At 55.9% G+C, this 25,839-nt stretch overlaps 3 protein-coding genes across 6 annotated transcripts; 2 read left to right on the forward strand and 1 right to left on the reverse strand.

The window, feature by feature from the left end:
• Window positions 1–2,237: 2,237 nt before the first annotated feature.
• On the forward strand, window positions 2,238–6,201 carry CCNP (cyclin P; the record flags this gene model as incomplete). Its single annotated transcript, XM_081119043.1, has 7 exons — window positions 2,238–2,243; window positions 2,320–2,517; window positions 4,187–4,276; window positions 4,350–4,505; window positions 5,090–5,248; window positions 5,353–5,504; window positions 6,036–6,201. The coding sequence occupies 7 exons, from the start codon at window positions 2,238–2,240 to the stop codon at window positions 6,199–6,201; spliced, it is 927 nt and encodes a 308-aa protein (XP_080975169.1).
• Window positions 6,202–8,690: 2,489 nt separating this feature from the next.
• On the forward strand, window positions 8,691–10,855 carry TTC9B (tetratricopeptide repeat domain 9B; the record flags this gene model as incomplete). 2 transcript variants are annotated; one of them, XR_013997567.1, is made up of 4 exons in its annotated part: window positions 8,711–9,105; window positions 9,652–9,834; window positions 10,395–10,488; window positions 10,656–10,855. XR_013997567.1 is itself a non-coding variant. In XM_081118839.1 (3 exons), 3 exons carry the CDS (start codon window positions 8,691–8,693, stop codon window positions 10,757–10,759), a joined length of 702 nt encoding a protein of 233 aa, XP_080974965.1. In that variant the 3' UTR covers window positions 10,760–10,855. The 2 variants fall into 2 exon arrangements, 1 of the variants encoding a protein (XP_080974965.1); XM_081118839.1 differs by lacking the exon at window positions 10,395–10,488 and having other exon boundaries at window positions 8,691–9,105.
• A 175-nt stretch (window positions 10,856–11,030) lies between these two features.
• On the reverse strand, window positions 11,031–24,373 carry MAP3K10 (mitogen-activated protein kinase kinase kinase 10). Of its 3 annotated transcripts, none has more exons than XM_081120075.1 (10): window positions 22,703–24,373; window positions 21,809–21,989; window positions 18,770–18,918; window positions 18,150–18,325; window positions 17,348–17,594; window positions 15,500–15,616; window positions 13,505–13,664; window positions 13,300–13,412; window positions 12,291–12,965; window positions 11,031–11,632 (listed from the first exon to the last, which is right to left on the reverse strand). In XM_081120075.1, exons 1-10 carry the CDS (start codon window positions 23,394–23,396, stop codon window positions 11,310–11,312), a joined length of 2,835 nt encoding a protein of 944 aa, XP_080976201.1. In that variant the 5' UTR covers window positions 23,397–24,373; the 3' UTR covers window positions 11,031–11,309. The 3 variants fall into 3 exon arrangements, 2 of the variants coding, with proteins under 2 accessions (XP_080976201.1, XP_080976200.1); XM_081120074.1 differs by having other exon boundaries at window positions 12,291–13,043; XR_013997614.1 differs by having other exon boundaries at window positions 11,035–11,632; window positions 12,050–13,043.
• Between the last annotated feature and the right edge of the window lie 1,466 nt (window positions 24,374–25,839).

Consider the following 25,839-nt stretch of genomic DNA (forward strand, 5'->3'; position numbering starts at 1 on the left):
CCTGGGGTGAAGATTAACAAAAAAGTAAGTACAAATAATCCTCATCTCCCCTTCATGCAGGTTCCCCACGACGTTTTACATGTACCGTATCCCCTCCCCCCTCCATGTTCTTATATCTGTCCTATAATGAGAACATTCTCTTAACCACAGTCCAGTGATGAATGTCAGGAAGTTGACAGTGAAACAAAGCTCTTCTCAGACCTTACATTTTATGATGGCCACACTAATGTCCTTGTGTACAAAAGAAGAAACAATTTCCTGGCTAGCGACTCAATCCAGGCTCGTCGAATCCAGTTGTCTGTCAGGTTTGAAGCTTACAGGGCAGTTATTTTGCAGAATGTTCCTCAATTAGATATCGTTGCCTGATGTTTCCTTGTGGCTATATTCAAGCTATTTTTGGCAGGAATTCCCAGAAATGATGTGCCCTTCTCAGTGCAACTTACCAGGAGGATTCCAAACATCCCCTTAGCAGTGGTGACTAATCTCTTGGTTAAGGTGGCATCTGTCAGGTTTCTCTACTATAAAGTTAACTACGTTCTCTTTGTAGTTAGTATCTTGCTTAGAGATACCCGGAGAATGTAAATATCCAGGTTCTCACCAAGTGCTCACGAAAAGGGAACAGCAAGTGCAAAGGCCCTGAGCCAGGCAGGTGCCTGATGTGTTTAGGGACCATAAAGAGGACAAGGTGTCTCAAATGGAGTGAGGAGGGGGAGAGCAAAAGGAAGGTTAGAGAGGTAACAATGGGCTAAAGGAACCTTGTGGTAAGTTTGGTTTTACTGTATGTGTGACAGGGAGCCACTGGTCCAGCATCTCACACTCTCCTATGTGCTCACGTTGCCAACCTCACTGACCTCTCAGTGCCTGAAAATAGCAAGCTCTTTCCTACCTCAGGGCCTTTGCTCAGGCTGTTGCCTCCACTTCCTGTCTTTGCTTTCCTGGCCCCTTCTCCTCTTTCAGGTTTCAGTTCCAATGTCACCTCAGAGACATCCTTCCAGACCACTGTCTCCGAATTACAAGTCCAGCCTTTTCACTCAATAACAAATATTTACTGAGTACGATGTGCCCAGCCCTGTTTTAGACACTGGGAATACACAAGCCTGGCCAGCATGGCTCAGTGGTTGAGCATCGACCTAGGATCCAGGAGATGGTGGTTCAATTCTTGGCCAGGGGGCAAGCCTGGCTTGTGGGCTCAATCCCCCAGCAGGGGGCGTGCAAGAGGCAGCCAATCAATGACTCTCATCATTGATGTTTCAGTCTCCCTCTCCTTTCCTCTCTGAAATCAATAAAGACATATTTTTTAAAACAAGAAACAGACAAGCCGTGCCCTCATGGGGTTCATATTCCAGTCAGGAGTGAGACAACAAGGCAGTAAGTGCTAAGGAGAGACATAAGTACAGAGAATGGGAACAGGAGTGCTTAGGATGACACTTTTCATGGAGAGGGTAACATCTGAGTAAAGAGGGATATCTGAGGTAAGAATATTTCAGGCATAGGAAACGGCCAGTGCAAAGGCCCTGAGGTAGGAACGTGCCTGGTGTGGGCGAGGCTGAGCCTGCAGGCCAGTGTGGTGGGTGAGGAAGGAGTGCGGGAGGTTGGGGTAGCGGATGAGCTCACAGGCGGTGCGCTCAGCTGTGGGAAGATAACATCGGGCCTGGTGGACTTTCACTTTGAGGCAGATGGGAGCTGCGACGGAGCTCTGAGCGGAGGCCAGGGAGAGCCGTGAGGAGGCTGCTGCTCTAACCCAGACCAACCCTATCGCTGGTCTGAGACCTCCCCACACCCGCCCAGCTCTGGGCCTAAAGGCAGCGGCTACAGGGGATTTGCTCAGCCCCGGATTCCCACTGCCCGGAGCACGGAGGCCTCTAGAGTTGTGAAGGGACTTGTAGCTCCTATGTCTTGAGCTTCGACTCTATTAAGCCCCGTGCTGGCCACTTAACAATCTTAGAAAATCCTCAGGACAACTCTCAGTTGAAATAATCCCTACCTCATAGCCGAGGAACGTGAGGCTCCGAGGGGCTGCTGCTCGTCACGGGGTAGCAGGACGCGAGCTCGCCTCCAGCGGCCTGCCTTCGAGGGCTGGTAGTTGTCTACGCCGTTGCCCACGCACCTGCCCACGTGCCCAGGTGAGGCGCGCTCGGCGCGCATGCGCCCTGGCTCCTATAAAGCGCCGGCCGCGGGGCCTCGCTGCAGCAGGAGGGGGTGGGCTCTCGGATTCGCCCTCGACGCCAGCCTGCAGGATGCTGGTGAGCTGCAGGAGCGGGGGTCCCACTCCCAGCTCGGGACCCTCCAGGCGCTGACCCCAGCCCCTCTCCCTTGCAGAGTCCGTCAGACTCCCTCGACCCAGAGCCAGCAGGTGCCCCAGTCCGCGACGACGTCCCCGCGGGCACGAGCGCCTCCCCAGGACGCGCGGAGAGGCACCTGGAGCCGTGCGCGCCGCCGGGGCTGGAGGAGGCGCTGGGCGCCCTGGGGCTGCAGGGAGAACGCGAGTACGCCGGGGACATCTTCGCCGAGGTCATGGTGAGGGGCCGGGGAGGCTCCCTGGACGGCTGGCCGCGGGCCACGCCGGCGCCGCCCCAGCCCTGCGGGCTGCAGAAGGGGTGGGTTGCCGAGGCCAGAGTTGCGGGCTCGCTCAGCGCCCGCTCAGGGGCATTTTGAACTCGCTCCCGCCAGCCTCAGTCTTGCCCCTTCCCGCTGACTTCCCAACCCCGCCCCAAGTTCGTGGTTTGGTTTTTCCAGCAGTTACCCTCGAATGCCCCTTCCCATCTTCCCACGCTCTTTGCAGCCCCTCCTTCGGTATTTCAGAGCCCCTACGTACTTGTCCCTCACATTTATTCGTTTAACGAATATTTAGAGATTTATTAACAAATGTTTTTATCTATCCTCCCTGTGCCTTAAAAAAATTATTGAGTTTCGAAGTAAGTTTAACAAATGCTTTGGGCATGCTCTAGGCACTGGGGATGCGGGGAACGCCCCAGCAGCCTGTCTTCATTGTGTAAGACAAGCAAGCAAATGTAGGCCATCGCTTCAGAAGGGCCATAAAGGCCAAAACACAGGCCAGGGCAGCCCTCAGACATCTGTTTGAGACAAGCGCTGTCCGAAGAAACACTCAAGGGATGGATTTATTAAACACACATCTTGTGAACATCTCTCCTGGGCCAGGGTCTCTGTTAGGAACTGAGATACAGCTGGGATTTGGACAGAAATCCCTGCCCTTGTGGTGCCAGCCAGCTATCTAGTGGGACAGACAGACAAAACACACAAGGAAACTCGAGCTATGTCCAGAGTGAAAATAATACGGTAGGGAGGAATATGGAAAGAGTCAGAGAAGGTGTGGTTTTTTGTTTTGTTTTTTATGTCTTTATTGATTTCAGAGAGGGGACAGGAAGGAGAAACATCAATGATGAGAGTCATTGATCGGCTGCTTCCTGCACGCCCCCTGCTGGGGATGGAGCCCACAACCCTGGGCATGTGCCTTGACCGGGAATCAAACTGTGATCTCCTGATCCATAGGTTGATGCTCAACCACTGAGCCACGCCGGCCGGGCAAGAGTCAGGGAAGTTTTAGCTGAGACATGAGTGACTGAGAAGTCTGCAATGCAAGGAGCTGGGGATGGACCATGTCAGGTGGACGGAGCAGTACTTATATGCATGGGCCCTGAGGCAGGGATAAGCTTGGCCTAGCCTCCGGCCAAAAGAAGGCTGGGACAGCTGGAGTGTGAGGAGGGAGGGAAGAGGTGATGTTGGAGCAGGGGCAGGGCCTGAGAGAGTCTGAGAGGAATTCGATTTTTCTCCTGAGGGCACTGGAAGCAATGGCAGTGTTTTAAGCTGGGGGGTTCCTTGGTCAGGTTTGCACTTTAGAGAGACCCTTCAGGGTGCTCAGAGGAGGGTGGATTGAGGATTTGTTGCCAAGTGCGGAGCCTGGGAACCCAGGGGGAGATGCTCAGGGGGTCCTGTGGCCATGGGGGCTGAAGACTGCAGAGGTGGGTAGGGAAGCATCCAGAAGAGAGTCCCAGGTTCTAGATGGTTACCCGGAAGAGGAGCACATCTGGAGACGTTGGAGACCAGTTTCCGTGCGGCGCTCACGCCGCCCCAAATGGTGCGAGGAGGCTGCGTCGCCCAGGGCTGGAGTTCAGGAGCGAGGCCGAGGCTCAGGTGCGGAGAGTGAAGCCGTCCGTCCTCACCCCAGGTGTGCCGCGCGCTGCCCCGGAGGGCCCTGCCCCGCGCCGTGACCCCGGAGATGCGCGCGCTAGTGGTGGACTGGCTGGTCCAGGTGCACGTACGTATGTCCCGGAAAGGGGGCGGGGCGGGGCCTGCGTAGCAGCCTGGTTGTTACCCGCGCCCCTCCCCAGGAGTACCTGGGCCTGGCCGGGGACACGCTCTACCTGGCGGTGCACTTGCTCGATTCCTACCTGCGCTCGGGCCGGGTACGCCTACACCGCCTGCAGCTGCTGGGCATGGCCTGCCTCTTCGTGGCCTGCAAGATGGAAGAGTGCGTGCTTCCCGAGGTACTTTGGGGGTGGGGCCGGGAGGGTGGGGCCCTTTCTACTTGCTGCAGTCACAGTTCAAAGCCTACTGTGCGCAAAGCACCGTGCCCAGCGAACACTTTATGTCCTCTTGTAATCCTTGCAGATCTGATGAGGTCAGGGCGGCCAGTGGGTGCCTTTAACGTTGGAGGAGACTGAGGCCCAGAGAGAGGAAGACATTTGCCCAAAGTCAAGCAGCTGGGACCTGGACTTAGTTACAGTAATTAAAGTCCTTACTGAGTAGTGTAGTTACAGTTAACATGGGTAAGCTCAGTGCATTATCAGAACTGCCTGGTGAAGGAGGAGTAGTATCTCTGGTTTACAGTTAAAGAAACTGAGTCTCAGGGCGCTTCCGTGAATGCCCATGTCACAGTGCCTAAGCAGCAGGGTTTGAACTCAAATCCAGGCCTTTCTGAATCTAAAGCCTATGTTCTCCACGAACTCCAGGCAACAAATGAATGGCCCCATTTTACAGGCCAGAAAACAGGTCCAGGTTCCTGGGGATGGAATCAGGAAGTAACAGCCAGGGTCCAAGACTCCCCCACCCCTTCCTCCCCAACCCGCAGTCCTCCTCCCTCTGCCTCCTGGGCGCCGGCTCCTTCTCCCAGGCCGAGCTGCTGCGCGCGGAGCGCCGCATCCTGAGCCGCTTGGATTTCCGGCTGCACCACCCGGGCCCGCTCCTCTGCCTGGAGCTGTTGGCTGCGCTGGAAGGGAGCAACCCCCAGGTGCGCGGGGCAGGGGCAGGGGCGGGGCCTGCGCGGCTAGGGGCGTGGCCTGTGCGGTATAGAGGTGTGGCCTGAGGGTCTGGCAGGTGCTAATGCTTTCGCAGGTGATGCTCCTTGCCACCTACTTCCTGGAACTGTCTCTGCTGGAGGCCGAGGTGGCCGGGTGGGAGCCCAGTCGCTGCGCAGCCGCGGCGCTGAGCCTGGCGCACCGCGTGTTCGACAGGGCGGGCTCGGGGCTGGACCCGGCGCTTTACAGGTACGAGGGGCTCTGCTCGCCGGAGAGGCGGTGGCCTCGGGATCTGCCTTCCTGGTCGCTGTCTACTGTCTCAGAGAATGAGAAATAATTCGGGGGCGGGGGGCGGGGGGCGGCCGAAGGGATAAGACGACACTTTAGACTTGATTTTTCTGGGTATAAGAGAGAATGGGGTGTTTGCCTAGCCTGAGGGGATCCCATTCGTTTTTCTCTGGGCGTGTCTGAGAGTGGGGTGTTTGTCTAGATTTGGGAACCCTTAATCTTGTCCTGGGTGGAAGATAGGATCTCCCCAGGCCCGGAAGATGCTCTAGCTGCGTTTCAGGATTGAAAATGAGGCCTCTAGCTGCGAATGGAGTGTCCCTTTAGCTCCCTGTGAACCCCGGGGGGAATCGGGGTCTGCCCATCCTCGGCCCCCTCCAGTCACTCTCTAGATGGTGGGCCTCGTGTCTTCTTGGCCTCGAGCCCCCAGCTCCAAGGACAGGTCATCTCCACCGCCACCCCTGGCGTCCACCTTAGCTTCTGTCTCTGCCGCAGCCCCGCGGAGCTGGGCCCGCTGGAGCCGTGCCTGGCGCGCGCGGTGCTCCGAGGCCCCGCGCCCGGCCGCGCCGCCATCTTCCTCAAGTACGCGCGGCCCCAGCGGCGGGGCACCAGCCTCTTCGCCGCCCGCCTGCTCCGCCGCCCCCAGCCCGAGCCTCCCTGAGCCCCGAGACCCCCTCGGAAAAGACTTCGTGTGTGTCCGTCTCCCACGTCAATAAAAGTTTCTTTTATTCCGAGCGCTCTCTGTCCTTATTGGCCGAATCCTGGCCCACCTCTCGTTTTTGATTGGTTACTTTCCAGGCCTCGTCCCTCTGATTGGATGTTCTCACCAAACCCCTTAATGATGAAAATTACGGCCTCCTCCGCAAGGAGGCACTGGCGGGCTTCCGCCCGAGCGGCCCCGCGGGGTCAAACTGGGATCCCAAGTGCAAGCACTTGCGGGACAGAGAGGCTGAGAGGCAAATAGCAACGCAACCTGAATGGCCCTCAGTCTCAGAGTTGGGAAGAATCTAGGAGGGATGGGCACTGTCAGAAACTCAGAATGTCCACCCCGGTCGTGAATTCTACCTTGATGTTGCCAGGTTTTCAGATTTTGTTCAAGCGAAGCTGAAAACCTGAAATTCCATAAACATCTCTGTTTTCAAATGTTGGTAACTAATTCAATATTTTTTAATGGTTGCACAAGCCCAACACGCCACGTATGCTGGCCTGCGAGGGTCATCAGTTTGTGACATTCTGGGTCTTTGATAGCAAGGATTTGACAATTGGGATCTGATTTTTAACCTGATGGTGGTATGATAGGTTGTAAGTTAACATATTCACAAAATTTGAGGACATTGCCTGGCACCTAGTAGGTGTTGTGAAAGTGCCAGTATTGCAACCTAGCAGGATTGTGAGTCCAGCTTCTACGGAACCCCTGGCACCTAGCCATTTCATAAGTGCATTTTTATTATGAATCAATAAATCTCCATGTTTTTAATTAAAACACACCCGAGGTGCAGAAAGGTGACCTCACTGCTCTGGAATTCAACCTCAGGAATATTAGATTCTTAACCAAGCCAGGGTTTGGAGGTGCAGAGAGGAGGAAGTTTCTGTCCTAAGATGTTCAAGGTTGGAGGACCAGGGAGGGCGTAGAGCCTCACTCAGCAAAGTACAATAAGAGATAAAAGCAGATGCTGCTGTTGGAATGGAAGGTGCCCTGTTCAGGTTTGGGATTGTTGGGTAGGGCCTGCCATGGGACCTCCTGGGGAAGGATGTGGGGTGGGAGGGAGAGGGCACAGTGGAAATACAAGCTTGGTTCTTGGGGCTGAGACCCAAGCTAAGGCCTCGTGGGGGCAAAGGGTGGTAATATATAAAGTTATTCATTTAATAGCCATATATGGATGCTGACTCAGAGCCAGGCACTTACAATCACCTATCTCAGAGTCTCACTGATGATAAGAAACACAGGGTGTTAATTACCCAGTATGTACCAGGCCCTGTGCTAAGTGCTTTATCTGCATAATATAATTCAGTCCCTGCAACTACTGTGAAGTAAGTTCACTTGTCATCTCCATGCTGCACAGATGGAAGGCAAGGTGGAGGCAGATTACGAAGCTTGCCCAAGGTTCCACTGCTAAGTGAGTGGCTAAGGAGTATTGAAGGACAACCATCTCCTTCAGCCTCAGTTTTTCTCCCCAAAGCCTCTCACATGGTTTCTTTTCTGTACGCTCTTATGATTGCGCCACTCACTCTGGCTGTCACTTACCTGCATTCCCAGTGGTTTTCCTAGTCAGACAGTGAGCTCGAGGAGGGCAAGAAGCAGATGTCTCTTGTTCATAGAGTTATCCCCTCCTCTAGGAAGCCTTCACTCACCACTACAGTCTAGGGCAGGTGTTTCCTGTTGTGTGTCCTCCATCCGGGACTTGGCTCCTCTGCCTGTGCCTCCCCCATCCTGCCCTTACCACTTTGCCTGAGTTTCCCAGGCTAGCCCACTCTGAGCTGTCACTGGCTACTCTATCTCCTCACTGGACTAGGGGCTCCATGAGGGTAGGGCCTGAGGCTCACTCACTCCTGGCTATGTCCCAGCATCACCCCACCCACAGCTGGGCACAGAAAAGATATCAGTGAATATTTGTTGCATAGATAAACAAGTGAGTTTCAAAGTTGCTATCATGGTCCCTTCCATGTTACTGAGGAGGTTCCGGGGTTCCAGGTAATTTAGGTGCTTTGTCTAAGTCATATACAACTAGTGAGGGGGAAAAGCAGGGAACTGAATCTGGGCAGCTTGAGTCCATAGCCTATGTCCCTTATCCAACATGCCAAATACCTAGTGGGCTGAACACCAGCTTTCCATGAGGTTGAAATCTTCCTGTCTTTCTCCCAGACTTGTCCTTTCCTTCTAGAAGGTTTTGGGAGCTTTGGGCATGGGGGAGGAGAGCAGGCAGGAGGGTGGGGAGAGTAAGGTGAGTGGGGAGGAGGAAGAGGTGGGCTGGAGAGTGAGGGCTGCAGCTGATTTGAAGGAGAGAGTGGCGAAGTCTTGAGGGGTTTCTCTAGACCCATAGGGGGCAGCCGGAGTCGGCTGCCAGAGGTGTGGGGGCGGAGAAAGGGTGGGGACCGGCCCCGCGGGGGGCGATGCGGTAGCTGCAGCGGCGGCCGCAGGAGTTTCCCACAATGCAGCGCGGCGCGCTGTCCCCGGTGCTGATGCTCAGCGCAGCCCCGGAGCCTCCACCTCGCCCGCCTCCCGCCCTCTCCCCGCCGGGTCCGGGCCCCCGCCATGGCTCGGCTCGGCCCAGTCCTGCCCCAGAGCCGTCGGGGGGCCTGGGCGCGGCGCTCGACAGCAGCCTGCGGGCCGCCGTGGCGTTCAAGGCGGAGGGCCAGCGCTGCTACCGAGAGAAGAAGTTCCGGGAAGCCATCGGCAAGTATCATCGGGCACTGCTGCAGCTGAAGGCGGCGCAGGGGGCTCGCCCTGGGGGCCTGCCCGCCCCCGCCCCCGGGCCCGCCGCCAACCCGGGGCCAGCCCGCCTCAGCGAGGAGCAGCGGCGCCTGGTGGAGAACACGGAGGTGGAATGTTATGACTCTCTCACGGGTACGCCGTCGGGGCGCAGAGGGTGCATATGTGACGGGGTGGGGAGTGAGGGGCAATCATGAAGGCTTGGGCGGGTTGAGGGGCGGAGGCTTGAAGGGACCAGGGCTGGGGTCTGCGGGGGGAGACATCAGAACTTATCAAGGAGAGGGCTTGGGGATGTAGGGGACCACAGGGATGGAAGGAGCTGCGATGCAGGAAATGGGCTTTGGGCTGCCACCGCGAACCTCAGGTGAGAAAGACTTACGCCGGATGAGTCATTTAAGGCCTCACCCCTCACCTGAGGCCGCCCTTAGTAGTACTCCCCCGATGGAAATCGCCTGAGAGCGCGCCTGTGTTTTTCGTATCCTCTAGCGGCGGCGCAGATTGATTCTATTCTGATTGGTCAGAAGCTCGGTGGCCCCTGGTGGCCTGAACCAGCCCTTAGGCCCGGCTCAGCCGTGGGAAAGGGTGGGGGTTCCCCGCAGCCTGAAATCCATGCTCCTCGCGGTCAGGTGAAGTCTGGGGTTGCTGGCAGGCTCTGAGGGCACCGTGCCGGTGCCCCCGCAGCCTGCCTGTTGCAGTCGGAGCTGGTGAATTACGAGCGGGTGCGCGAGTACTGCCTCAAGGTGCTGGAGAAGCAGCAGGGCAACTTCAAGGCCACCTACCGCGCTGGCATCGCCTTCTACCACCTGGGTGACTATGCACGCGCATTGCGCTACCTGCAGGAGGCCCGAAGCCGGGAGCCCACAGGTGAGGGGGGCGGGGCGGGGGGGGGCAAGGAGAGGGGCTGGAGCAAGGAAACCAGGGCAGGAAAGCCAGGGCAGAGCTACTTCAGGGGAGAGCTGTTCCACCCTCTCCTACACACCCACCCATCCACCCACGCGTCCTTCCTTGATATTCCCAACCACCTCTCATGTACTTGACTCTTTCTGATGCTTCCCATTCAGCTGATTCCCTAGCCACTCGCCCCGCCCCGCCCCCTTTATTCACCCACTTCCTCACTAACCCATTCCCACACCCACCTACCACCCACCTGTCCTCACAGCCACCACTTGAGGAGCACTTGCTGGGAGACAGACCCCAGGGTGGGAAATGCCAGGACATATGCTGGGGGGTGGGACGGAGGGGATGGCAGACCTGGAGGCTTGTTCCTTGCCCTCTGGGAGATCACAGTCAGGGCGTGTGGGTGTGCACACAGACACAATATGCAATTTTGTATTAAGAGCCAGTGAAGAGGGACACAGCCTGCATGACGGTCTGGGGAGGGGAGGCAAGATGAGCTTCCCTGGTAAATGTTTTGGCGAGAACAGCTTCGTGCAGATGTCACTGGAGGATAAGTGGAGTCTAACAGGAGTCTGAGCAGAGGCATTCCTGGCAGTGGGCACAGCAAGTGCAAGTCTGGAGGTGTGACATGTCCCCTTCCTTGTTGGGGCTGGGCTTTTGGAGAAGGGCTCTGGCAATACTAGTGGGGGAGCCACTGAAGGCTGGGGACAATGAGGTGTGAGGCGAGGTGCTGATGTCACCTGCTGCCTCAGAACACCCAGATAATGCCCTGCCCACCTCCCCTGCAGACACCAATGTTCTCCGATACATCCAGTTGACTCAGCTGAAGATGAGCCGGTGTAGCCTGCAGCGGGAAGACAGTGGGGCCCGGCCTCGGGACGTCATTGGCTGAGGCCAACCTAAGGGAACTGTCCCCCCCCCCCCACGTCACTGTGTAACTTCCCTGACTCATGTGTTCGCTGGTAAAGCACTTATCACTGGTGGTCATAACCTCTTTGTGTGATGTTCTTGTGGGAACCGGGGAGGGGACACAGGCCTGGGCTTCACCTGCTGGACCTCAGAAATCCAGAGGGGTCCAGAGAGGAAGCAAGGGTTGGGGGTACCCTACTGCAAATGAGCCAGGATCAGGGCCTGGGCTGGGGAAATACACACAGCCAAGCGTGGTAGGGGGCAGGGGTTACCTTTAATGCTGCATTTTGTGCCAAATCCCCCATGTTGCCCTGTCCCTGAGTATCCCTGCCCACCCTACCCCCTGCTGCAGGGCGAGCACAGGGCCCCACCCTCCGGGGTACAAAGGAATAAATTAAGTGTCCCCCCGCCCCCCTTCCCCAATAAATAGAGTATCCTGCCCAGGGCCTCCCCTGCCTTGTGGCCTGGTGGGCTGGGGCAGGGCCTGGGGCGCTACATTCATGGCTGCCCAGGCGGGTGGCAGTGGGCAGGCCTCAACGGGAGCTGTGGGCCCCACACAAGGGCACTGTGCTGTCCTGGCTCTGCCCCTCCATGTCCAGGTCAAGCAGCGTGGGCTGCACGCTGGGGGGCCCAGGGCTCTCTGGAGTGTCCAGCCTGCTAGGAGGTGAGATGCTGAGTGTCCGGCCGAAGGAGACCAGTTTCCAGGGGTCCAGGCGGGGGCGGCTGGCAGCCGGCCGTGGTCTTGGGGCAAAGGTCAGGGTGGTGGGGCGACCAGGAAAGTCGGGGGGCCGGAGGTGAGTAGGAAACAGAGCCTGGGGTTCAGGCAGCCGAGGGAAGTCCAGGGGATCTCGAGGGCCTGGGAAGAGAGGATCAGATGAGGTGAATGGGGTGGAGCAGAGGGTGGTATTGAAAACCCAGGAGCACTGACATGAAAATTGGCATTTCTGACTTTTCTCAAAAAATTTGCTGGAGAAAAAGCCCCCATTCCTCCCAACTCTACACTGGGCTAGGGCCAGAAAGACAGCACGCAGAGCGATAGAGACCTCAGGCATGGCCGCTTCTCTAAATGGGGGACAGCACCTCCCCACACGGGTCAGGAGTAAATCAAAGGACACTGGGAACAGCAGCTCAGAGCTCGGCAGGAGGTATTAACTCCTCCATGCGTCAATCATCCTTGTCCGTTAATAAAGGCACAGAGAACAGAGCCTGGCACGTGAGTGTTCCCCATAATTTTTGTGTTAGCTCTAGTTATTATCGCTGCCATTAATGTCACCTGCTTGGCCACTGTGGACACTGGAGTTTGCCACCTCTGCTTCATCCTGTGTCTCAATCCCTTGGGGCCCCACAAGGCCTCCAGCCGTGAGGGCCAGGGGGACACAGCCCCTTCCTCCCACTGTAAGCAGGAGATGGCCGCGTTGGCATCCTGGGGTGGCAGCTGGGTTGGAACATTGGACCTTGGAGGGACAGGGAAAAGGGCCGTTTTCTGTGCACCGGGCACAGGGTGCCTCACTCACCAGGGCCGGGGCCCGGGGGCTCCCGCGCCTCCCGCTGCCCTAGCGCCCCGTCGGACGGGGTCCTCCGGTGCCCGCGGTTCATCGCGCGAGCGGCAGTGACCGTGACGTGGGTGGGCGTCAGTGACTGGCGGGGGTCCTTCTTGAAGCTCTCCAGCTCCAGGTCCACCAGGGGGTTGGTGCTGGGCGAGGGTGCAGGCGGAGAGGGCGGCGGGGAGGGGGCGGCTGGCGCGGCCTCGTCGCTGTCGGAGCGCAGCAGCGAACGCGTGGAGTTGCAGTCGGACACGGAGGACAGTGACACCAGGGTGGCCGAAGGCGCCAGGCCCGGGCCAGCTGCGGCGGCGTTGTGGCGGCCAGGTGAGCGCGCGGGCGGGCTGAGGCCCCGCGGGAAGCGGCCGGCCCGGGAGAAGAAGAGGCTGTCGAGCCAGCGCCGCTGCTCCTCACCATCCGCCGTGCGCGCCTCGGCCACGTCGGCGCCCAGGCCCACGGCGCCCAGCAGCGAGGCGCAGCTCAGCAGCGCGAATTCGCAGCGCCGCCGCCGGGCGCCGGGCCCGGGCCGGGCCGGTGTCACCAGCACCCCAGGGGAGGGCTCAGTGGGGAGCGGCACCTCGAGGTAGGCCAGGGTGCTGTGGGGGGAGTGGGGCCCGTTGCTGCCTTCGTCTGCCTCCGCGAACTCCTCTGCAACCGGAGAGGGCCGGCACTCGACTCCGGGCGGTCCCTGGGGACTTGGAGGCAAGGGACTGCCCCCAATGACCCCTCCAACAGCAAGACCACCAAATCCACTAAGCATGGCTTTTGAATCTGTCTCCCCTTAAAGCCCCCACCCCACACCACAGGAACTGGCTGTCCCCCTTTCTGGGGATGCTTTCTACCCTCTGGCCCAGTGAAATCCTCTCCCTCCCAGGAAACCCTGGGGAATGGTAACCCCTTGGTCTTGGGTTAGGTTCCCCTTCAGCCAGCGAATGTCGAATGTCATCCCCCTTCCCTTTTGAAGGCACCCACATCCTCTTACCCATCTCATTGAGGCTGGCGAAGCCTGGGGCAATGGGGGTGTGTTTGGGGGACTTGCCCAGGTTAGGGGCGCTTGAGGACCACTGTTTGCTTCCTTCCCCTAGGGCCTTCAGCCTGCGGGGGAACCAGAGATGGGGGAGGGTGGTGGGCCTTCTGGCAGCCATGGGCCTGGGGTGGGGCATGGGGTGGGCTCCAGTCACCGATACCTCTCTTCTTCAGCCCGCTCCTTCTGTAGGGTGGAGCTGGGCCCCCAGGTCCGGCCTTTCTTCTTGCCCCCAACCAGTTCTTCCTTCTTTGGGAGCCCACTGCGGCCCCACGTTCCACTGCCACCACTGCTGCTGCCGCCTCCACCATCCACAGGTGTCACTGAGCCGAGAGAAGCCATTTGGTTATTGGGTCTTAGAAAGTCTGTCTCCACTGGGCTCCCAGCTTCACTTTCCCCATCTCGGACTCATCCTTCACCTGGAAGCCCAAGGGATCTTGGACTCTAACTCCAATCATGACCCTTCTTTGCTCTAAATCCTTCCATAGCTCTCCACTGCTGCAGGACAGCCCGGCTCCTCAGCCAGCATTCGAGGCCTTTCATGTTATCCCCAGCTGACTTCCTCAGCCTCACTGTCGTCACTCCTTCAACCATCCACTCATTCTCCAATGTTTACTGAGTGCCTGCTCTGTGCCAAGCCCTGTGGCTGGTGCTGGAAAGGCAGCAGTGGATAAAGCAGACAAAACCCCCAGCCCTCGGAGTCGCCATTTCAGTGGGTGAAGGCATATGATCAACAAGACGCACAGGCAAGTCCTCTGCGTGGGTGTAAGTGCTGCAGGAAAGAGGCAGAAAAGGGGCCTGGGGTCAGGGAAGGCTTCATGCGGGAAGAGAAATCTGGGCAAAGATGAGGTGGTGAGGGAGTGAGTCAAGAAGATACAAGGGAAGGAGCATTTCAGGCAGAGGGAACAGCAAATGCCAAGGCCCTGAGACTGGACAGCATAGAGTATGGTGGTGGGGAGGGAGGGAGGGAGGGAGGGAGGGAGGGAGGGAGGGAGGGAGGGAGGGAGGAGAGCTAGAGTCGGGGATATGCTGGCAGAGGGCGTAAGTGCCACAGTTGGGTCCCTACATCTGCAGGTTCCCAGGTGGATGCTTTCACACCACCATGCCTTTGCACAGGCTATTCCTTTTGCCTGGAATTCTGTGCCTTTTCAGTCCCTTTCCTGACCTGGTTGGCTTCTTGCCTTTCAACCCTCCAGCCCTGGAGTAGTTTGTTCCCTGGAGAGTCAGTTGCTCTGTCTTCTCTGTTCCTCCTACACTTTGAACGCACCCTGATACCAGTATTGACTCCACTGCATGGCCATTATTTGTCTTTGTGTCCCCGGTGAGAATGAACTCTGAGCCTGGTACAAAGCTGGTGCCCAAACAGACGTGTGCAGGGGCCAGCTTATGGGGCAAAGCTGGGGGTGAAGGATGGGGCAGAACAGACTCGTGAGTCAGCCCAGTATCCTTCAACTTGTCAGCAAACCCCAGCAGCTGCACTTCTGCCAGGCACCCCCTATTGTGGCCATCTCGCCCCCCACTCCAAGGCCCTACCCTGGTCCAGCCCCCATCATCTCACTTGTCTCCTGCCCTTACTCCTGCCCTCCTACCATCCATGCTCCCACAGCAGCCAGAGGGAAAGGTATATTTTAACACATCGCTGCCTTGCTCACAGCCCTCCAGCGCTGTCACCTTTAAAATAAAACCCAGGTTCCTCATCCAGCTCTCAAGGCCCAGTGTGACCTGGCCCCTGTTGAACCCCTGACCACAAGCCTACTGCTCTGCATCCCATTCGTTCTACTCCAGCCAGGTTGGCCTTTTGGGCTGACATACACACTAGCTCCAGGCCTTGCCCTTTCTGTTCCCTCTGTAGGGACACTCTTCTTTCAGATCTCTGCATGTCTCTCGCTCCTTACCACGTAGGTTCCTGCTCAAACCCCACCCAGCACCTCAAACAGGCCTTCCTGATATAAACGGCAACTCTTCTCTTTTATTCCCTTTCCTACAAGAAATTATCCTGTCTGCTTATGGACCTGTTCATTGTCTGTTTCTCCCTGATGAGAATGACGGAAGGGACCCTGCCTGTCTTGTTCCCTGCTGATCCTCTGCTTGGTGCAAGGTATATGCTCAGAGAAGTCTGCTGACTGACGGACCAGTCAGGGCCTTGGGAGATACTCACGGCGAATGGCCCTCAGCCGGGGGATGATGCTGGGGCTTGCAGGGGGGCTGGCCCCATCGGATCCTTTCCGCTTGTCCAGGGTTGGAGAGGCCTGGACTGTGATCTTATGCTCGAAGCCTGCAAAACAGAGACTTCCCTAAGCAAACGGCTCCATGGGTCACCTGGGCAGTTCCCTTTTCAGGAGGGAGGTTCCCTCTGGAAGTCTAGTATGAATGCCACCATTTTGCATTCCATAACACAGAGGTTCTCCAAGTGTGGTTCCCAGACTAGTAGCATCAACACTGAGTGGAAACATCCTAGAAATGTACATCCCCTGGCCCTCCCTGAACTTGCAGCTTTGGGGGTGAGATGCAGAGATCTAACTGTGGTGGAACAAGCCCTCCAGGTACCCTTGATACACGCTCAGGCTTGAGAGCCACTGCCCTCGCCGACTAAGGACCTAGGCCTGAGTACCCACTCTGGTGGCCATTGGTCACATGTAGCAATACAGCACTTGAAATGTGGCTTGTGCAACCGAGGAACAGGAGAGTTTTGCCTTTATTTAACGGTAATTAAGTTCACTTTTAAAGACAAATATGCAAATTTGGTCGTTAGAAACAGTTAAGCATGTTTAGAACAACTTGGGTGTGTGAATCTGCTTTTTCAACTACATTTTATGAAATCTAAAGACAGGTCAAGTACTTTTGATGAAAATTTAGCCCTCAGATTGTGAGGTGCTATAAATATAAAATACATACTAGATTTCATAGATTAAGTGTGGAAAAAAGGAGGTGTAATATTTAACAAGTTTTTCTTGTTAAACCATGTGAAACCATAACACTTTAGATATATTAGGTTAAAAATATTAAAATTTCATTTGTTTCTCTTTCCTTTTTTTTTTTTTTGGTTACTCCTCACCCGAGGACATTTTTTCCATTGCTTTTCAAGAGAGTGGGAAGGAGGGAGGGAGGGGGAGAGAAACATTGATGTGAGAGAGACACATAGATTGGTTGCCTCCCACACACCCTTGATGGGGGCTGGGGATGGGACCTGCAACCCAGGTACATGTCCTTGACCAGAACTCGAACCCACAACCCTTTGGTCTGCAGGAGGATGCTCTAACTGCTGAACAACACCAGCCAGGGCTCTCTTTCCCTTTCTTAATGTAGCTATTAGAAAATTTAAAATCACACACGTAGCTTGCATTTCTGTGAGCTGGTGCTGTTCTAGGCACTGTGCTGTGGTTATAACATCACAGAGAGACAACCAGCATGATGTGCCTTCTGACATTACCTAGGAAGCAGTCTTTGGAAAAAAAAATCAAACCTGAACTTGAAACTGATTAAGCCTTTGAGATCCATGTGAAACTTGTTTTTGTAGATCAAATATGGCTGAACATCAGCAATTTCACATGGTTTAACCTAACACAGATTTACAGAAAATTCAGGGGACAGAGGGACATGTGAAATGAAAATGGGGTGATGCAAGCAGCAAAATCTAGACTCTGGGAAATACTACAGAATAAATGATATGTCCTCAACAAATTATTGGCAAGAAGAAAACAGAGGCAGAATAAAAGATACTACACAAACAGTTGGGAGACAAAACTATTAAGTAAGGAAGTGACTGCTCTGAAAGTCAACACAGGGGTTACTTGCAGGGGGCTGTCGGTTGTTGGAGGGGCACATGGAGGGCACCTGGGTGGCTGTAGGTTCTCTGCTTTCATGGGGGTGATTATACTAATGCATTAAGCTGTACAGTCTCTTGGTGGTTTTTTGTGTGATATATTTAGTGTTAAAAAAAAAAGGAAGCAATAAACCCTGGGTCAGGAATGTGCCCAGTGGCCTGTTGGGGGGACGCTCAAGGTACCAGAGGGCAGGCTGATGTGGCTGCTGCCTTCCCGCAGCCTGAGCAGGCGGCTGCGCTTGAAGTTGCCCTTGCGTTTGCGGACCCGGGGCTTCTCCTGGCTCAGCTGGCACATTAGCAGGTGCAGCTCCCGCTCCACGATGTCCATCTCGCGCTCTGCCAGCTCCTGCTCCCGCCGCCGCAGCTGCTCCTCCTGGAAGCGCTGCTCCTGAGCTGCCCGCAGCAGCTCCTCCTCACGGCTCCGGAGCTCCTGGAGAGGAGATGGGTGGCTGCTGAGAAGGACTTAGCTATTCTGCCCCTGGGAAGGACCCAGAGCTGCTGGGTCTGGCTGGGGCCCTGCCCAGGAGTGTCCTGCTGTGAGGCAAATTGAGGGCACAATCCAACTCACTTGCTAACCAAGCCAGGTGCCAGGGCAGGGGGCTACATTAGCCCAAAGAAAGAATGCCTTTTCCTCCCCCCCTTTGATTTTTAATTTTCTAACTCTTCAATGTGGAAAACTTCAAATATCCACAAAAACATGTACCCATCATCCAACAATTGTCTGTACTTTGCAAATCTTTCCCTTCCTTCTCTCCTCTCTCCCTCTCATTTTGCTGTAGTATTTAAAACCCCAGACATTATGCAGTATCACTTGTAAGTACTTCAGTGCAGGGTGCCTTTTTCTTATTAATCCACCAACAGGAGGCTGTTTATTAACAGGCAAAAAAGTTCCTGGGCCTTGGCTCGGGGAAGGGACTCTGCCCCACCCATGGCATCAGAACTCAGAGATCCTGCTTCACCCCTCCCACTTGTCCCTTGCCTTCACCTTCTCCTTGGTGCGGAGATCATCAAACATGTGCTGAATCTCCAGCTTCCAGTCTTCCTGCAGTGAGTGGAAGGACTCCAGCGGCATCTGGAATAGGGCTGATTGTTCTATGACTTCAAGCTGCTTCAAGATGCTGCCAAAATCCGGCCGCCCATGGGGGTCCGGGTCCCAGCACTCTGGGGTGGGAGTGGAGATATCAGTGGTCATGCTCTGGGGCATCAGCCTGCTCAGTGAAAGGCAGGACTTCAAGGGGCTGAGACAAACAGCTTCCATGGAGCTGGGGGGAAGGAATTCCAACCCCAATTCCTGGCAATATTTCACTCGGTGAAACTGCAACAGAAACCCAGGGACCTGCTCTCTAGTGGCAGAATCAGGGATCAGGGAGGAATCCTAGGACCAATGAATCCTAACAGGTTGCCCTCAAGAGCTGTGGGCCTGGCCAGAGTAAGGGTCTGGGGGCCTTGGAGCCAACTGTGGGGGAGTCATAGTCCGATGGGTCCAGCCCTTTCTCCCTCACTCCTGGGCCCACTGGTATGGATGGGTGTGAAGGGGCAAGGTCTGGACCCATGGGCCCCTGCCACCCAAGCTGAGCATTCCCTCTCCACAGGGCCCTGGCTCACCCTCCAGTAGGCGGGCAAAGGGCTCGGGGCACGTGGAGGGGATGGGCAGCATCAGCTTGTTCATAGCCACGCCATATGCCACAGCCAAGGCGTCGATTTCACGGTAGGGGACCTCACCCGTCAACAGCTCCCAGAGCAGCACCCCGAAGCTGCAGTGGGGGGAGAGGAAGGGGTGATGCTACAGTCCACCCCAATCCTCTCCCATACCCCACCCTGCCTCCAATCCCCTGGTGCGCCTCCCTCATGCCAATATCCAGCCTGGTCAAAGAGGCCACAAGAACGTAATTTGACCTCCATTGCCCTGACCTCAAATAGATGTGGTGGGGTTGCTCTCTGATGTCTTGCTTTTGCTCTCTCTTCCCTTGCCCCTGCCTGAAAACCTTTAGTGGGTTCCCTGTGCCCACTGGGCAAATCCACCCTTTTTAGCCCTGACCTTTGATGACCCCACAGCCTCACCTCTAAGCACTCTCAGCCCCCGTACTAACCTCAGCTTCATCTTGCAGCCACACTGGAGTTGAACAAGCCCTGTTCTTCCTAACATCTGGCCTTTACACATGCTGTTCCCTTGTTGAGAACACTTTTCCCTTTGTGTAACCATCCCTTAAGTCTCAACTCAGGTGCTCCCTCTGCCAGGAAGCCTTCCTTGATTCCATAGCCTCCAAAGCTGGGTTAGAGGTCCCTTCTCTATGTTCCCATAGAAACTTTGGCACTTACCTCTAAAGACAAGTTAACACTATTTGCCATTTATAAAGCACTTTCTTATGCTAGCACTATGCTAGGCACTCTCAGTAATCCTCACAACAGCCCTGGAAGGCAGGTCTTGGTATGATCCCTATTTTATCTGATGAACAGATATAGGCTCAGAAAGGTTAAGCTGCTTGCCTATAGTCACACAGCTAGTAAGCAGTGGTGCCACACTTGAACTTAGGTCTGCCCGATGCCCACGACAATGTCCTTAACGGCTACACACACCAGCCTGTGCATCACTGTGCTACAACCACCTGTGTGCCCACCTTCTGCAGTAAGCCGCACTCCTTCTGGATCTTGACGCTGTTTTGTGCAGTGCCTCCTGTGTAGTAGATCCCCATGCTCCCCCATATCCACAAATGCATTCATTCAACATATACCTATTAAATATCCCCTGTTCTAGGCACTGAAACAAGATGCAACCCCTGCCCTCATGCAGCTGACACCTCCCCTTCTGTTTCAGTGACAGCACCGGTGAATTTGTGCCGGGCATATGCTGCCTGAAATAATTTTCCATCCCCCTCTGCAGCTCATTATGCCCCCATGACAATGGTTCTGGCCAGTGGGATGTAGCGGGGTGTGCAGTGTGCAACTAACTTCCAGGAAGTTAGTTCTTTCATCTTTTCTCCTTTCTACTGGTTGGAATGTGGACATAAAAGCTGATGCTCAAGCAGCCATTCTGGACCATGAAGTGAACTTGGGAATGGAGGCCATACAAGGGTGGAAAAAAATAAGAGTGGCTTGTAATTAGAGGTGGCATGACTCCCCCATCTCTCTTATGTCCCTGGAAACCTATGGGGATGTTTTGATTGTCACAATGGGGAGTGCTACTGATGTTTGGTGGCTGGGAACCATGGATACTTCTGTCCTGAAAAGGACAGTATCACACAAGCAAGAATTATCCTGCCCAATGTCAATGACAGCCCTGTTAAGGAACCCTGACATTGGACCTTGAATCTCTAACACTGGGGGCACCACATCAGCCCCGGCTTCACATGACAGCAAAAACTCTAGTCTTGTTTTTATTTTGGGGTTTCTGCTCCTTGGCACCGAAATATGGCTCCACTAAATGTCTGGGGCCACAAATGAATGCCTGATGTGCAGCCGGTCAGGACTTCCCCCAAAGGCTATGCTGGTCCAGTTGAGACGTCCTGTCTGATCTGTCTGCCCCAAAACCATGACTTTGCTGCTTGGTCCGTCTGGAGCCTCAGAGGGGTACTGACCTGCGTTCGGCTTTCTCCCAGCAGAAGGCCTTGGTTTGAAGAGTTTGCTGCCACCACAAAGCCTTGCTGGTGATGGCAACAGCCTCCTCACTGGCCTGCCGCCCCCACTCCTTCCCCTACAATCCATTCTCCACCCTACAGGCGGAGGGAGCCTTTCCAATGCTGAATCAGATCGTGTCACTCATCACCACCTCTAATGCTTTCCATTGCGCTTAGAATAAAACTGGAGTCCAGTGCCTCATCCGAGGGGCCCTCCAGCTCTCTCTCCTACGTCATTTCCTACCACTTTCCTCCTTGTCTGCTCCAGCCAACCACACAGGCCCTCGGAGCTGTTTTCTGGAACATACCAGTCTTGTTCTCACCTCAGTACCTCCTTTGTGCGAGCTGTTCCCTCTGCCTGGGAAGCTTCTTCCCCCAAACTCTGCATAGCTGGCCTTGTCTTGTCATCCAGAATGCAGCTCAAGCATCACTTCTCAGAAAAGCCTCTGCAAGACGTCCTCCAGCCCTCAGAACGTTTTGCCATCAACCTCCTGGCTCGTAACTCTATCTAATACTTTTTCTGGTGAATTAACTTATCTTTTAATATTATTTTACAATTTTCTTAACTTAAAAAGTTTTTTTCCAGCTTCTTGTGTACTTATTTATTTACTACTTCTGTGAGCAGGGAATGTATCTATCTTTATTTCCTGCTGTATCCCTAGCACCCAGCACAGTTGGATGGATGGATAGATGGATGGATGAATGAATAAATGAGTGAATGGTTATCTCCAAAGGCTTCAACTTCCTGTTTGACAAGTGGGGGCTGTGTACCTGATGCTGTCTGAAGGGCCTTTAGTGCTGACAACATTCTATTTCTACACCTTTGGATATTTGTTCTTTATTGCCATCCAAGTCATCCTCAGCTGCCACTTTTGCTAGCAGAGACCTACTTTGGTATCTGTCTGGTGGTCTGATGTCGCCCCTTTGCCAGGCCCAGATCCTGCCTTCAGTGGGAGACTGTCCCTCCCACTCTGCCCTCACCCCTCCTCACTCCCCCATTTCCAGGAGGCCTCCCCAGCCCCATCAGCACCTCCAGACGTCACTGCTTTTGGAGAAGAGGGAGAGACGGATAACCTCGGGGGCCATCCAGGCGTAAGTCCCCGCGGCGCTCATTTTGGTGGTCTTGTGCCACTCGCGGGCGAGGCCAAAGTCCGTGATCTTGAGCACCGTGTCCGCGAGGTTGTGGTTCTCAATGGCCTCCAGAATAAGAACTGTGGAGTAGGAAAAAAGGTGGTCACCCCAGACCTGGTGGGCTGTAGACCACATGTCTGGGCCCTGCCTCAGCTGAAATCTCATCTTCTACCCACCTCAAGTGGCCAGTCTAACCCCTGCCCTCCTGACTCCAACCTGGACTCTGGGGAGCTCAGTGAAATGTTGATGGCCAAAGCCTTGGTCCTCTTTGGTCCAAGCCTTGAATTCCCAACCTCCCCAGAAGAGATGAACATGGTTTCCTTTGTCTTTGTCATCCCTGTGGTCACTGCACTCATGGCCCCAATTCTACTCCTCTCTATGTCATACTCTTTGTCAAGTGACTTCGCAGGTGTTTCCACTAAGGAGGCGAAGTGCATTTCCCCATCCTTTCCTCTAGGTTGGCCATATGACTTGCTTGGGCCAGTAGAGTGAGGCAGAAGTGAGGGTGCCAAGCCACAAGCCATATTGCCCTGTTCACACTGGGAATGCAGGGTCGTCACAGTGTTCATAGATACACATTTACTGAGCTGCTGCGACTCTGTAGCCTTCAGAGGCAGGTAGTGCTTCACCCTTTCCTCCCTTCATGGGGCAAGGCCCGCCTCCCTGGCCCTGAAGGTTTACTGCCGCCCCTTCTTGCCCCCGGCAGTGTTTCCTGGTATCCTCATTTCCTGCTACCTAGGCTTGGCTTCCTAAAGTTCTGTGGAAGCAAGTTTTGGGGGAGGACACCACTTACTGTTGATGGACTTGAGGTCCCGGTGGATGATGGGCACAGGGGCATCATTGTGTAGGTAATTCATGCCCCGGGCCACCTGCACAGCCCAGTTGACCAGCACATGAGGGGGCACCCGGCGACCGGCAAGCACCCTGCTCAGTGCGCCTCCTCTGGCATACTCCATCACCAGGCAGAGGTGTGGGGGGCTGAGGCACGCGCCCCTGAGGGCAATGATGTTGGGGTGCTGAAGGGCTCCGAAGAGCCGGGCCTCTTGGCGCACCTGCTCTGCTGTCACTGCCGGGTCCCGCTCAGGGTCCAGCCGGGCAGCCTTGACGGCCACCTCCTCGCCACGCCACAGGGCCCGATAGACCTTGCCAAAGCCCCCTACACCGATGATCTCCTCTAGCTGCAGCTCGTGGAAGGGGATCTCCTGGGGCAACTGGAGGCCCGCGGGTGCGGCAGGTGCGGGGGGCGTGGTGGGGGCCACGTAGTTGCTGGGGAAGACGCCCACACGGCCGCCGGGTAGCTGCCCGGTCCACCAGCCCTCGTCGCCCGACACCGCACAGTCCTGGGAAAGCACCTGGATGCGGTCGCCCCGCCGCAGGGTCAGCTCCTCTTCGCCGGCCGCCTCGTAGTCGAACACAGCGGTCCAGACTGGCCCCGCGGGGGAGGTGCCCCACTCCGTGGCCGCCGCGCCCCCCTCCGCCTCCTCCATGGGGGAGGGGCCGGGGCTGCGGGAGGCCGCTTCACACCCGCAGCCCAGGGGATGCAGAGGGCGGGCCCCGGCGGCCAGGATGGGGGGCAGTTCCTGCGGGTTCTCGGGGGCTCCTGGGGGCCATGGCTGAGGGGCCCTCCGCAGAAGCAGGAAAAGCCGCTTTTAAAGGGCAGGGTCGTCCGCTCTGATTCAGCTGGCGGGGCGGGGTGGGGGTAGGGCGGAGGGGTCACCGGCCCCCCTCAAACGTCAGGGCGCTAAGAAGGCCTGGCCTCCCGGCTCCCGAATTCCTGCCGGGGCCCGCCGGTGGGGGACGAGGGCGCGGGCAGCAGGCAGCCCCCTTCCCCGCGCCTCACCCCGCGCAGCTCCACCGGCGGCCCCCGGCTCCGCATCCCGGGCCACAGCTGCCGGGTGGGGCGAGAGTGGCGGGGCCCGGGGGGCGCCCGCCCCGAGACGGGGTGGCGCGCCCCTCGGCCTCCTCACACGCGAGGCGGCCGGGCGGCCCCCATCTTCCCCACCAGCCTCCGGGTCGGCCCCAGCCCCTGCCCCTGCCCGCGCCGCTACCCGGGGCCGCCGGCGGTGCCTGAGTGACGTGATCGCCGCCGCCGCGGTGCCGCCTGGGAGTTGTAGTCCCCAGCTGCGCTGCTTCGAGGCCCGCCCTAGCCCCCCCAACCCCCAGAACCCGGCTGCCAGCCGCGGGCAGCTGTGGGGATTTCGAGGGGCCGAAGGGATCCTCCCGGGGAGATAAGCTTGGCTGCGGACCCTCCCTGGGACCCGGTGGCCGGTCGTCTGAAGGAGGGAAGGAGGACGGGGGCGCCTCACAGACCCTGCGGGGGCTGCAGCCCAAGGTGGAGTTGATGGCAACGGATGCGCTTCGCAAAGCGAAAAGTAGGAGCTGCGTAAATGATGCTTACTGTCCGGAACCTCTAGCGGAGCCAGACGCCGTCCCCGCTGCTGGGTCGCCCCCGGGGCCCCTACCGAAGTGCACGCCGGGAAGTGTAGTCCGCGCTCAGACTCGCGCAGCGGCGGGCAGCCCACAAACCTCGGGCTTCGGGGAGTCAGGCCAATGGTGAGACCTCTGCGGGGAACGCCGGGCTGGGAGGATGTGTTTCCTGTCCCTGGGGATAACACGGCCACGTCTGCCTTCCCACCAGCTACGAGTCCCTCTGCCTCTGCAGTCAGTACTCGCCCTGGAGAATCCCCGCCCCCCATAATAGAAACTTCGAATGGGGAGTTGGGGGGGGAGAGGGCTTAATGTACATCTTGTGCTTTGCACACATGGTATCGTTAAATCTTCTCAAAGGCCCCATTTTACAGATGACGCATAGAAAAGTGAAGTGCAGGTCCAGAACTATGAATGACAAGGCAAGAATCAAAAGTAGAGTTTTAAATTAAAAAAACAAAAACATGACTTAAAAATGCCATCCCGTTTGTTTTGTTTTATTTATTTTTAAATTTTTTTTTTTTATTACAATTTGCAGTCATCACTTTTTTGTGTGTATTAGTGTAAGGTGTACAGCATAGCAGATAGACATTCTTAGAGGTTACAAAGTGTTTCCTCCGATAATTCAAGTGCCCACCTGGACCATAAATAGTTACTACAGTATTGTTAACTAATATTCCCTGTGTTCTATCTTACGTCCCAAGCCTATTTTTGTAACTACCAATTAGTACTTCTTAATCCCATCACCGTCGTGTGTTTTTTTCTTTTTTCTTTTACCCTGCCTCCCAACACCCCTCCCCTCTAAAATGCCATCCCCTTGAAAGAATGAAGAAACAGCCCTTCAGCGGTCAGTGACTTCCTCAAGATCTGCAAGCTTGTAAATGGTAAAATTCTGTAAATGGTAAAATTTTCACTTGGCCTCTCCTGAGCGGTCTTGGGGGTTTGGAGGGAGGACTGAACAGGGGAACTCGGATGGGCTTTGGTGCAGAAACTCCAGAGAACTGCCTCACAGCACCCCTGGGAAGTTGTTCTGCTCTCAGAGGGAAGTGGGCGCCTGGCAGCTGGCTGCCTGTCAGGGAAACTCAGGACCTATCAAGGATGCTTGTTGGAGGAGAAAGGACCTGCTTCATTCTGAGTACAGGCGGTTCTGTTATAACCTGAAATATGCAGTTCCTGAAAAACCTGGAGTCCTGCAACATGAAATAACAGGGCTTTATGGTATAAGATAATAACTTCCAAACCTGTAGGAATTTTTTAAAGAGCTTTTTAGCATTTATTTGAGCCAGACAGAGGAGACGCCTGGAAGCAAGATCTCAACAGACTGTGAAACATGCTTCCCAGAATGACAATTTGCAGTTTCTTTTTTTGCCCTTGAAATTAAAGAGGAAACATAAGGAAGATCACATGAAGGTGGGAGAAAGTAAGGCAAAGATGGGATTACAGGATCGTTAACAATGTGCTCTCTTTAGGGTGGTTACCTTCTGAGGGGTCTGAAAAGAGGCA

This window comes from Miniopterus schreibersii (genome assembly GCF_964146895.1).
Source record: "Miniopterus schreibersii genome assembly, chromosome: 18".
Taxonomy (NCBI): Eukaryota; Metazoa; Chordata; class Mammalia; order Chiroptera; family Miniopteridae; genus Miniopterus; species Miniopterus schreibersii.

What these genes read in the sequence shown, in the direction of transcription:
- MAP3K10 (XM_081120074.1), bottom strand. Translation starts at nt 23,396, where the DNA reads ATGGAGGAGGCGGAGGGGGGCGCGGCGGCCACGGAGTGGGGCACCTCC. An exon ending in AAAAGCAGTGACGTCTGGAG is followed by an intron (nt 18,919 to 21,808) that starts GTGCTGATGGGG and finishes CCCCCACTGCAG; the next exon opens with CTTCGGGGTGCTGCTCTGGG. An exon ending in ATCTCCGCACCAAGGAGAAG is followed by an intron (nt 17,595 to 18,149) that starts GTGAAGGCAAGG and finishes TCTCCTCTCCAG; the next exon opens with GAGCTCCGGAGCCGTGAGGA.